The 12,500-nt window shown below is 32.2% G+C and overlaps 1 protein-coding gene across 5 annotated transcripts in view; it reads left to right on the forward strand.

The window, feature by feature from the left end:
- LOC115209083 (protein strawberry notch homolog 1) overlaps positions 1 to 12,500 on the forward strand; it is a 115,323-nt gene that overhangs the window by 70,203 nt on the left and 32,620 nt on the right. For all 5 annotated transcript variants that reach the window (XM_036501129.1, XM_036501130.1, XM_029777190.2 and 2 more), the window contains 10 exons: positions 430 to 509; positions 1,897 to 1,964; positions 2,920 to 3,030; positions 3,464 to 3,557; positions 4,603 to 4,719; positions 7,400 to 7,488; positions 8,681 to 8,852; positions 10,564 to 10,624; positions 11,194 to 11,323; positions 12,125 to 12,210. In XM_036501129.1, coding sequence (XP_036357022.1) covers positions 430 to 509; positions 1,897 to 1,964; positions 2,920 to 3,030; positions 3,464 to 3,557; positions 4,603 to 4,719; positions 7,400 to 7,488; positions 8,681 to 8,852; positions 10,564 to 10,624; positions 11,194 to 11,323; positions 12,125 to 12,210 — 1,008 coding nt within the window. The remainder of the gene's footprint in view (positions 1 to 429; positions 510 to 1,896; positions 1,965 to 2,919; positions 3,031 to 3,463; positions 3,558 to 4,602; positions 4,720 to 7,399; positions 7,489 to 8,680; positions 8,853 to 10,563; positions 10,625 to 11,193; positions 11,324 to 12,124; positions 12,211 to 12,500) is intronic.

Consider the following 12,500-nt stretch of genomic DNA (forward strand, 5'->3'; position numbering starts at 1 on the left):
AGGGGCATCCAACTGTAGAAACCATGCCAAATCAGACTAGAGTCTGGTATAGCCTTCCTGCTTCTCAGCCCTGGTCAAACCGTCCAACTCATGCCAGCATGGACAATGGACGTTAAATGATGATGACAATTTTCATTTATGACATAAAACTATATTATAAAATGTTTCCTTTTTCTTAAGACACTAGGGTATGATTTGAAGGAGATTTGGGTGCTATTTCTAACAAGAGGCTTATTTTATTGAAATATATTACAAGCAGGTGAAAATGCTGCTGCAACCTTGTTTGAAAATTAGGCATTGATGATCTTCCTTAACTCTTATTCTAATCATAAGTAATAAGTCATACACTATTTGTACATTAAATGCTTTAAAAAAGAAAATAATCAAATCAGTTCAGATGTTCAATTTTTTTTTTTTTTTTGGTTACAGGTGCAGCTGAAATGCTTGCCATGGAAATGAAATCGTCAGGGATGTATGTTTCTAGAGGCCTCAGTTTTAAACAAGCAGAGGTAAATCACATTGTATTTAGATATTTATTTACTCTTGTTTTCATTTATTATATTTTTAATGTCTATTTATATTTACTCTTTATCCAATCTTTGAGTGTATTGTCCCTTAGAAAGTTGGTGGTATTAAGTAAATTAGACAAGATTAGGATTATAGTGAACTAATTTCATGATATGTTTAAAAACCTCAAAGCCTTGAACCGTTTGATTTGTAACAGAAGGTTCATGAATTCATTTGGAAGTTCAGTATGTTCTGTGTATGTTGAAAATATGGTATTACATAGATGATCTGTAAACATACTGATCAAAATTACTATCACTTATACTCTTTACACTCCTCTCTCCATTACATTGTACTGTGCCACATTCAGATGGAAATGGTATTAGCTCTGTTGACCCTCTCATCTCTGTCACTCACCCCTACCTTCAATTACTCTCTATTTGTTGCATCTTCTCACCCAAATAGCAAGGATGATTATTGGACTTGTGCAAACTTCTATACTCATTCTCTCTCTTTCACCAAGTTGCCTGTAGATGAGAGTTAGCAGTGGATCTGTTCAAATTTGATATACCCACCATTATCCTCTCTATGCTGCCAGCCTACCTTGTCATAGTTGTTTCATGCCATTGTCCTCTATTACCAACCATCATATGGTCTCCACTCTGTGAAGTTATTACTTTTTCTCTTCCATTATTCTCCCCTACTAGTATTTCATTACTCATCTCTCTACCATTTTCACACCTTGGTCATTGTTTTCTCTCATACTACCCACCCTCATCCTTAATCATTCTCTTTTCCTTTCACTCCATCTTGAATGAATGGAGTCTCTGTAGGGTCAAGAGAACCTTATAATCTTGGTGAGGGCATAAAATCTCTGGGGTTGGTGCAATGATGAAATGCACCCAGTACACAGTAAAGTTGTTGCTAACAGGATGGGCATCCATCCATAGAAAATATGTTGAAAATTGGAATTTTCAACAAGCAAGATATGACCCTTTCCTCTTCCTGACTTCCACATAAGAACCAGCTTGAATTATGATAACTTGTGCAATCCATGCCAGCATAGAAAATGCATATAAAATGATGATGATATCAGTGTAAAGAAAATAGCAACATATCTGTTAGATATAGAACTGTATATCTGTTTCTGATAAGTTTTTTTTTCTGTTTAGGTGAAATAGTAAAATGAATGTTTTTGATAGCTTTTTAAATATTAACTACATTGTAGTTTATTGGTTTCCAAAAGATGAAGTTTTCACTACTACTCTCTCACATTCTCAGTCATTTCTCTCTCTGTCTCTCAGACATACACACACACACTGGATAGGACTATGCTTTGATTTTAACTACTTGCAAATATTTTGATATTTCTTTTGTTTTCTTTTACAGTTTATAACTGTAGAGGCTGAACTTACTACAGAACAAATGAAAACCTATGACATTGCAGCATATATATGGTATATCATTCTTCATATTTCTGCTTCTTAACAAATATTGATAAATAAATTTTGAGCTGTTAACTTCATCGTTTATGAAAAAAAACAAATGATGAAATAGATTATAGTATATATTTCATGCTCCCTATATTCCTGCTGAGGTCAACTTAGTCTTTAACTTTTTAACATTCAAATTATTCTGTCAAATGTAATGCTTATTTATTCACATTGATTTCAATTAATCATTCATTAGCTTTGAGATTTCTATGACGTGCTTGTTTATTTTTGGTATGACATCACAGGGTAGGTGTGAGAGGCCAAATATGGCCAGTTTGAACATAAAACAAATAGAAAAGTTTGGGCCCAATATGGCCAGTTTGAGCCAATAAAAGGAAGTACCAGTGTATATAGTTTTAAAATTAGGGATGGATGAAAATGCCCATCATTTAAATACTGAATAAAAAAAGATACTCATTAACTTTTAACTTGCATTTTAAGTCTATTGTCAAAGCTTGCATTCATACTTAATTTTGAATCAAGAAGTGTTCACTGTTCAGTCCTAGACTGAGCACTTTAAAAAAAAGTTGAATTTTGAAAGTAAGAAGTAGTGTAGTGTTGATTTATATTTTTGTTAACTAAAACAAATAAAAACTTGCATAATTACTGGTATATGATGTAATTTTTCCTCCAAATGTACTCAAAAAATTAATAATAGATGACATCCTACCTAATTCCTGTACACCAGCACCTACACATAATACGACATCCTGGTCTCTGTACATCGGCATATTCACATATAGATAGATACCATCTAGTGATGAAATATGATTAATCTGGTCAAATTGTGATTTATAAAAAAGGAAAGCAGAAAATGAGGTTAACAGCTCTGATATATAACAAATATGAATAGGTGAAATAAAAATGGTTTTTGAATTAGCTAAAAATCAAGTTTCTAATTACATATGTGATTTTCCAGGAATGAATTACGGAAAGCATTATCAACTGCCCTTCATCGGACAAATTGTGGCAATAATAGAATATGGACACAGTATTGGTCTTCACACCAGCGTTTCTTTAAACAACTTTGGTAAGTACATTATTACAAGCATTCTTTTAATTTATATATTATGGCTGTGAAGTTAATGTGGTGTGCTACAGAGCGTCTGGTCACAAAAGCTCAGATGTTACTACTGCCAGTGTGTTTTAGTGTGCTTGACTAGAAAGATTAAATAAATAAATTTCTATTACTTATTGCTGAGTGGTGTTATTTTCAAAACAACTTCTTCAACAAATTAATAAAATAGTAAAATATTATTTACCCATATCAACATGGAAAATGGATGTTAAATGATGATGATGATATGTATATGGCCTGATTTTTATAATTGATAGGCCTGTCAGATACAAGGCATGGTAAATGTGTGTGGCAACTTATGGTAACCCTAGAATGGTTACCAAAGGAATATTCTTTGTGTGGTTATATTGATTTCAGACTGAATGTCAGTTTTTAATCTTTTCAGTATGGGAATGAAAGTTCCAACAATTATACAACATGCACAAGAGGCACTACAGCAAGGCCATTGTGTAGTAATAGGTCTTCAAACAACTGGTGAGGTAAGTTTCTAATTTTATTATTTATATTAAAAAAGAAAATACAACTTTAAAAAAAAAATTTCCAGTCTTCAAATTTAATAAATTTTTATTGCCTTTACAAATAATTTCTGTTGTTGGATATAGTATTTCCTGGCATATAATGTACACTTCAGTAATATAAGACCCATCAAGCAGTGCAAAATCACAGTTGTGTCAGATACCAGTGTCATATGCAAATGGCACCCATGCTGGTGTTACTTAAAAGCACCCATTACACTCTTAGAGTGGTTGGTGTTAGGAAAAGCATCCAGCCATAAAACCATTGGAGTTTGGTGCATTCCTTCAGCTTACCAACCCTGATCAAACCATCCAACTCATGCTAGCATGGACAACGGCTGTTAAATGATAATGATGATGATTTAGGAAAAAATAAGTCTTAAAATCAAATTACAAAAGGTTTGGGTGATACTATAGGGCCTAGAAAAACATGGAGACTAATTTTTAGTATACATTTTTGGGAAAAACTGTTATATGCTAGAAAATATGCATGTTAATTTCCATTTCTTTTAGTTAAAAAGAAAAAAAGACATTTAACATATTTTTTTAAAACTAAAATAAATGGAAATTAACATTCATATTTTCTAGCATATAACACAGTTTTCCCAAATTTAACTTTTAACTTTTGACTTTTAAAATTTAAATTCTTTCCTTTGAAGTATAATCTAGTATTGAACAAAACATGTTTGTTTATATTTTAAAAGCTAGTGTAAACTTTTAAATTCCTTTGTTTAAATGATTTATATCTTCATTTGCTCTTAATTTCAAAAGCCATAAACGTAATTTAAAGATGAAAATCAGTAAATTTGCAAAAGAAAGAAAACAATGAGCAGTAATTGCTGTTATTTCCTTTTATCTATTTCTTGTTTGCTTACACATCTTCCATTTATATATGTAAAACATATTCTTTGGGCAATATTTGTTCATCTTTAATAAATTAGCTGGTATACAATTAATTAAATTTTACTGTTTTAATGAAATTTGAAAATTCTTCTTTGTTAATTTCTAGGCATCGTTGGAAAATGAACTTGGTCGAAATAAAGGTGTTACTGGTTTTGTTTCTTTATGCCGAGAAATACTGACACGGTTCATCAGAATTTACTTTCCTACTATGATTGAATGTGGAGTAAGTTTACTTATAGTACACATTTATTTTGTTTTGTTTAAATTTTATTCTTTTAACAAACTCATTATTATTTTTTGTGTCAACTTACCTCTTAATAATTTCTTGATGTGATGAGGTGTCCAGAACATACCCTCAGAAAGTGAACATATGTGAATGTAGGGGACAGAATCAGGAAAGGTATGGGAAGAGAGTAGATAATTAGAAATGGCAGTAGAGGTGAATGTAGTGAAGGGTGAATGAGGGTGGGGGGTTGGTTGATTGTAAACATGAGTTGGGGTGAAAGTGATAAGAATGAGAGAAGGATGTAAATACAAGTGACTCATGAAAGAGGAGATGGTGCCTGGCAGTACATCCCATCTTTGTTGTTCAAATACTTGTTATTATTCACATTTAGCTCATTTTCAATCAATTTACACAAATTACCGAGGTCATTATTGTGTTCTAGTTTTTATCATATGTGTATCTTGTCTGCTAAAGATATCATAAGACAGTTGTAGTGCTGAAATCCTTATTGAGGTAATCAGACAATCAGGCTGATTTTTTTCCTTAATGGTTTATCCATTTTGGAGAGATTCTGATTCTCGAGATTATCTTCCCTTCTCACTTGGAATTGGTACCAAATGATTAGATAGTAGAGATAGTTAAATCAAATCAAGAATTTATCTTGTTATTTAATATGCCCTTATTTGTCTTTGCTGTTCAAAACTCATTGGTTACTCTGAGTTATTTCACTCAGCTCATTTGAGTTTCATGTATATGATATTATGAAGGGCATCCAGCTGCTGAAACCATGCCAAAGCTGACAGTGGAACCTCTTGCAGCTCTCTAGCTTGCCAGCTCTTGTCAAACCATCCTACCCATGCCAACATGGAAACAAATGTTAAATGATGATGACAGTGCATATATTTATATTTTTAAGTTTATAATTATCAATAATATTAATATGCTTAGTTTTCTTTGTTTTTGTACATACTTGTGGTGTGTGTTATACTTACTTGAAAGGAAGAGGTAAAAAGGTTGAAAGGAGAGGTACAAAGAAAAAGAGAAATAAAAGGTGTTAAGCAGAGGCGGTATACTTGGAGTGGCAATGTGGGAGAGAGGGGAGGGACAGAAACAGGAAGCATAGTTGAAGTGAGAGGCAAAGAAGAGGAAGTAAGAGGGAGAGAGAGAGAGGAGATTGATAGCACTGAGAGGTAAGAGAAATATAACGTGTTAAATGCAGGAGGACAGATAGAGGCAAGGAGACATAGAGGAGGGAGATGGGAGAGAGGGGGAATAGAGAGGTTTAGAGAGATTGAGTGAAGGAAGGGAGTGGATAGAGAATAATAATGAAAGACAATGGAACCATTCTTATACAAAAAATGCTGGAAACCTTTGTGTTTTTGACGATATATGATAAAGGCATTGAAAATATGGAAATTGCAAAAAGAAATGTGTCTATTTGTCTGTCTGCTTCTCTCTCTAACATACACTCTCTCTAACACACACACTCTCTAACATACTCTCTCTCTAACGCACTCTCTCTCTAACACACTCTCTCTCTAACACACACACTCTCTCTCCCTCTGTCTGTCTCTCAGCAAATAGCTGTGGATGTTACTGTTACTTTTCTACAGCTGAAGGGAGAGGTAAAATGTTTATCAGTATTTTCAGAGTATACTGATGTATACATCAGAAGAAAAGTAGATACATAGATCAAAATAAAAGTAGATACACAGATACATACACACATTGGCATAAAAAAATATTTTGTGCAAACAAATCAAAAGAGCATAATTTAAAAAAACCTCTAAGCTGTGTTTCTGGCAGATGTTCGAGTACATTTGAAGCGGTGTCTGCAGTAAAATAAACATGCTGGCCATTTTCTAAGTGAACTTCTAAACCCAAAACAGCTGGTGAGCATTGATGTTGAGGGTGGGTTTGTATTCCAAACCTAACCTCAACTGTAAAGCACAATTATTTTAGCAAGTATAAGAGATAACTCCAGACATATTTTGATCTTGTTAGATGTCCTCTGCAAAATAAGGAATTTATCATAAGTGTTGAAATAGTAAAGAATCACTACTGCATGCTAGTGTACATGAGTAGATGTGAAAAATTAGCATAATTAAAAACAGCAATAAACCACTGAGGGCAATTAATGTGTGTTGTGTCTGTGTGCAAATCACTTAATTCTGTTTGCTGTAGATATTAATTCCCTCATTTTGTTAGTTTTATTATGTGTGTATCAACAATGGGCTTTTTCCACTATAGAGAAAATTAGCGAGTAGATTGAAACAAAGTTTATAGTTGAGATTTTAAAGCAACCTTTATTATTTGGAGGCAAAAAGTGAGTGAGCTGACAGAATCATTAGCATGTCAGACAAAATGCTTAGCAGCGTTTCTTTCGGCTTTTTATGTTTAAATGCCAACAAGGCTGACTTTGCCTTTCATCCTTTTGGGGCTGATAAAATAAATATCAGTCAAATACTGGGGTTTATGTAATCAGCTTATCTCACCCTCTAAAATTGCTGGCCTTATGCCTATAGTAAAACAAAACGAAACAAAACAAAAACATATTTGGCAGGAAAGAAATTTGAAGTGCCGTTATATAAGAAGGCTTATTTTATGTTTCATAAGGATATTATTTATATAGATATGATATTGTCTAATTCATTTTATTTTTTTTTATTTTCTACAGATGAATGAAGAAAGACGTGAAGATGAATGGTGTAAAGAGGCTAAATCTATGTTATTGAAATATGCTAGTGAAATAGAGTTACCAGACAGGTATAACAATTTAAAACAAGATGTTTTTTCATTTTATTGAAGATAAAAATTTTTAAATGTCTACCCAATTGCTTTTCTTACCTTTTTTGACATGAAAAAAAATGTATTTCAGAGTTTAGTTATAAATTTATAATTCTTTTAACTTTCTTTTTATGTCAAATATTGTCTCAAAATAAAATTTCAGTAGTTGTTAGTTTTGTATATAATTATACAGCTTATTTGCAATTAATGAAGTTGAAATATATCCTCTTCATTATTGTGTGTTGGAAGAATATAAGAGTCTTAGTTAGTGAATAAAAAATTCATGTTCTTAGTTGTGTGTGTAAGGGAATGGGTTACTGAGTGAAATTCTATTTGTGTATGTTTGCCAGATAAAAAGAATATTTCCTCCCACTTTCATTTTGATTAAAGTATTAGTACTAAGAGACTATTTGGTTGTCAAATAATGAATTTATGTGAGCAAACTATCCAGACAAAGTTAGGCAAAGACAGAACGTAACAGTAGTAGAGAAATACCAATCTGAAAGTTGTACTTTTAATTGACCTGTCTCTGAAAATCATTTCATTATCTTGTAAATAATTCAGGAATGGAGGAAGCTCATATGCATCAGTACTGAAAATTATAAGAGAATTGTTCATTTAAAGCTTTTGAAAAAGTTCTATTGATGTGCTAAGCTCATAAGAAACACTGATATTCAGTGAATAAAAAATAGTAAATTATAAAAAAAATTTTATTGTGTCTGGGGAGAGTCATTTTCTTTTTGTGACACACTCACCGGTAAAATTTCCACGTTTTTCTTATTTTTATTTTCCTAAAATTTTTGTTGCGACTAAAACTATTAAAAAGGTTGCAAGACACAACGAAAAATTTAGGAAAATAAAAATAAGAAAAACGTGGAAATTTTACCGGTGAGTGTGTTACATAATAAGGCACAAAAAGAAAATGACTTTCCCCAGACACAATAGAATATGCTTCAACACATGAACTCATAAAGAATCTTGCAAACCAAACCCAAAAACGAAATATGAAAAAAATATTTTATATTGGCTTTGTTGCATATTTGCACAAAACATGTTTAAAATAGTAAACTCTTTCGTACAGTTCAGTCAAAGGAAAAATTTATCTAAATCCAAGTTTTATAGTTTTATCATTAGTATATATATTTATATATATTATAATTATTTCTTACAGCCCTTTGGATAGCATTATTGACCTACTTGGTGGCCCAGAGGCCGTTGCTGAAATGACAGGAAGACGTGGTCGAGTAGTAAGGAGCAATGATACAGGATGTCCTCGTTATGAGCTTCGTGATAGTCTCTCATCAGGTTCCAGTTCAGAATTAGAAAGTTTGAATGTGAATGAGGTAAGTATTCTGTGATAACTTCTACATTGATGTATGTTGCTGAATTCATTTTGGTCCTGTAAATGGTTGGATGGAAAATAAAAAAATAAAAAAAAAAATGAGAAGCATGAAATACCATATATATACCTTCTTTTTTAGACCACAATCTTATATATTTGGTTCTTGAAATGCAAAGATAGTGGTGAGAACTTTATAGTCTACTAGATCTGACAATATGGTTGACTTAAATTCAAAATGCTCTAAAACTTAGGAAATTATAATTTTAATTAATAAGTTCAATCACTCCTACTAATACTGCAAATCCCATTGGCTGTAGACATTAAAAAAAATACACACCTCAAGCTAATCAAAATCCGTCAGTGTCCTGTAAACTCACCTATACACACCATGAACACTTTCTTGCAAAGCTGTTTCTCAACTTAGCAAATTTGTTTATCCCTCTTTCTTACACCCAAAATAATTTCTAATTACTACTACTACAGCACTAGATTAATAAATTATGTTAACTCAGCAAGGGAGCCTTTATGTAATAACTCGATCAGTTAGAAACAGCAGCCAAATCACCCTCAGATTACATAGTACTATCTTAGAAAAGACATGCTGGATCATGGTGTTTTGAGTCCCCTGCAATGAGAAAAAGACAGTATGGTTGCATTTGGAATGCTTTGATCAGATCACTGCTTGATCTAGGTTGATTTGGGATTAAATAATAATAATAATAATAATAATAATAATAATTGTGTACAGTGCTCAGGTGCACTACAACTCATCTAAAGTGTATATATAATCAGGTGTAGTTTCGGCGGATTTCGGAAAGCATGAGGGCCTTAAAAGATGCAGTGTCATGGCAGTCAACAACTGACGCAGGCAGTTTATTCCATGCTTCAGCAACTCTGAGCGTGAAAAAAAGGACAACATTATTTGTTAACCATTTAGAAATTACTCATAGAGTAACAAAGCCTTTTGTCATAAACCATTTTACATATGATATTCATTAAAATCACATATTTTCATTAAAATTCATAAAAATTGCTTACAGACTCCTCTTATTTCTTAGACCTTAATACTCAATGTCTCACTTTTTACAAATTCTAAGGGTTAGCTATCTCAGTCATTGTTATGCTATATCATTGTTCAATTCAACAATACAGCGTCTTAGAAACTTGGATAATGAAACTGATGTGATGTATCCTGACTGTCACATTGAGGTTATTTCTATACAAGAGCATGCTGAAACAGACATATCAGGAACCATAGATATATCCAGTGGAGATTTGTCATCTTGTGGTTAAGATGTTTACTTTACAAATCATAAAGTCATGGATCCTATTTCTGGACAATGTATTTTATTTCTAATTGGCTCTAGTCTACTCAGTTGAAATGAGTTTTAACTGAGTGCTTGTGCAGTCTTCTCTCCAGCTGTCATATTCTAAATGCTCTGCTGGTCAAGGGTGGGAGGGACAAGAGGATGTCTGTGTGACAGCCATAGACAAATACATGTGTTGCTCCTTAACATTTTTATTGGTAATATTTTATTGCACATTTGTTTTAGCAGAACTAACTAAAATATGTAACTGTTACAATAACTTGTTGTAGAAGCTTATTTACAATAAAAAGCAGTGGGGATTTATTATTATTTATTAAATCTCAATTTTGCATGAAGTTAAAAATTTTGAGGTGAAATGATTTGATTACTCAACTGTTCTTTCAGCGGAATAATTTCATGGATGGAAGAAAGTTAGTTGCAATTATTTCTGATGCTGCAAGCACAGGTGAGAAATTGTTTCTATTCTATGAGAGAAATATTGAAACTCTTTGAATATTTTGTAACTTGGGATGTTTGCTGTTCACTTTGATATTTAGCTGTTAGATATTTAGTTGTTATGTATTTAAGCCTTTAGCATTTAAACCAGCTATGTCCGGCTCAAGTATTCTACCTGACCAGATCTGGCTTCTTGCATCTATCCTACAATGTCATTCTAATAATAAACAATCACATAATCAAAATCTTGACACTGTGAGATAATGCATGACTAATTCAAAACAGTGTGAATAAATAAGCATTACATTTGAGAGAGTGATCTGAATGCTGAAAGGTTAAGCCTTCTATATTATGTAATGTGTGGAATAATTCTAATCGAGCTTTATATATATATTGTTGGATAAAGTGTCTGAGCTATTGTAAGCATGGATAAACAAATATTTAAACAATGATATTGGTGAATAATTTTGGTCTGTCTCTATCACTTTTCACCAAGCTCTGTGTTGTTTGATTTAGTATATTTTATTATTAACTTTTTATACTTTATTTGCTATTGTGGAGGAAATTTTATTTTTACAGGAATATCATTACATGCTGATGTGAGAGCACCCAATCAACGGCGCCGGCATCATTTGACCATAGAATTACCCTGGAGTGCCGACAAAGCTGTACAACAACTGGGTCGTTCTCATCGTTCTAATCAGTCAAGGTAAGTAGCTAAGACTCTACATCTTGTTTGGTACTAAAAAAAAGAAAATGTAGCATTTGTTTGTTTTCTATTTCATGGCTCTTTACTATGTCAAAGCTATACTGTAGCAACAATTAAATGAGCTATGTAATAGCTCGATTAATTATTACTACAGTATATCTTTGGTACAGTTACCTTTGTCAACTAGTTATTGTACCTTAGTGAAGTAATTATATATTATCTGGTCTACGAGGGAATTCCAGTCCTGCTTGAATTAGCAGCCAAAAATCCCTCAGATCACACACTACTATCTCAAATATGGAAAGACACATCAGATAACTCTATAAAGCTTTTCATCATATGTTGGCTCAGTTTTCACTGGAGGTGAAATATAACATCTTTCCTATCATAGGTATATTAAATGGTTCAGCTAACTTTTACCTAATTAGCCATAGCATCTAATTCAAAGTTTTTTAAATGCTTTTCACTGGTTCCTTTGAGATTCCTGATTATATATAATGTAGTCGCTATTCTATTCAAGAGCGCACAAAGATTGTTATATTCACTTTTTGTTCAGTGTTTTTTAGGTGTTGAAAATACATCTCTGAGTTAGTCACTGATACCTTTCCCTGCAACCCAGTCTAATTTATTTCATTGATTTTCACTCGTTTATGGATAAGGTGTCTTCCTTATTAAAATCTTCACTGAAGGAACACTTATATTATGCTTTCCATTTATTGAAGTATACATCTTTAGAAATTTTATATCTGTAAAGATTTCAGCACTTTGTAAACCAATTTGTACATTTAACATTAATTTCAGTGGTCCCCTCTATAAACTGGTAACCACAAACCTGGGTGGTGAAAGGCGTTTTGCTGCTGCTGTTGCACGTCGATTACAGTCTTTGGGTAAATTTTATTCTTACTTATCCATTTCTGTTGAGTTTCACATTTTGTTTGCTTTTAATTTAATGAGTTGTTTATTTGGGAAATAACATGTCATCATGTAAGTTATACGTGTATTTATTGATACTTGCTAATTTATATTTAATAATTAAATGAATTGGCCTTCCTATTCAGAGTAAGAGGGAAAAGAATATTTAATGAAAATAGGGTGCCCATAAAATTCAAGTAATTATACGTATATTTATTAACAGTTTCTAATTTATATTTAATAGTTAAATGAATTGGAATTCCTA

Source organism: Octopus sinensis, linkage group LG3 (assembly GCF_006345805.1).
Source record: "Octopus sinensis linkage group LG3, ASM634580v1, whole genome shotgun sequence".
Classification (NCBI taxonomy): Eukaryota; Metazoa; Mollusca; class Cephalopoda; order Octopoda; family Octopodidae; genus Octopus; species Octopus sinensis.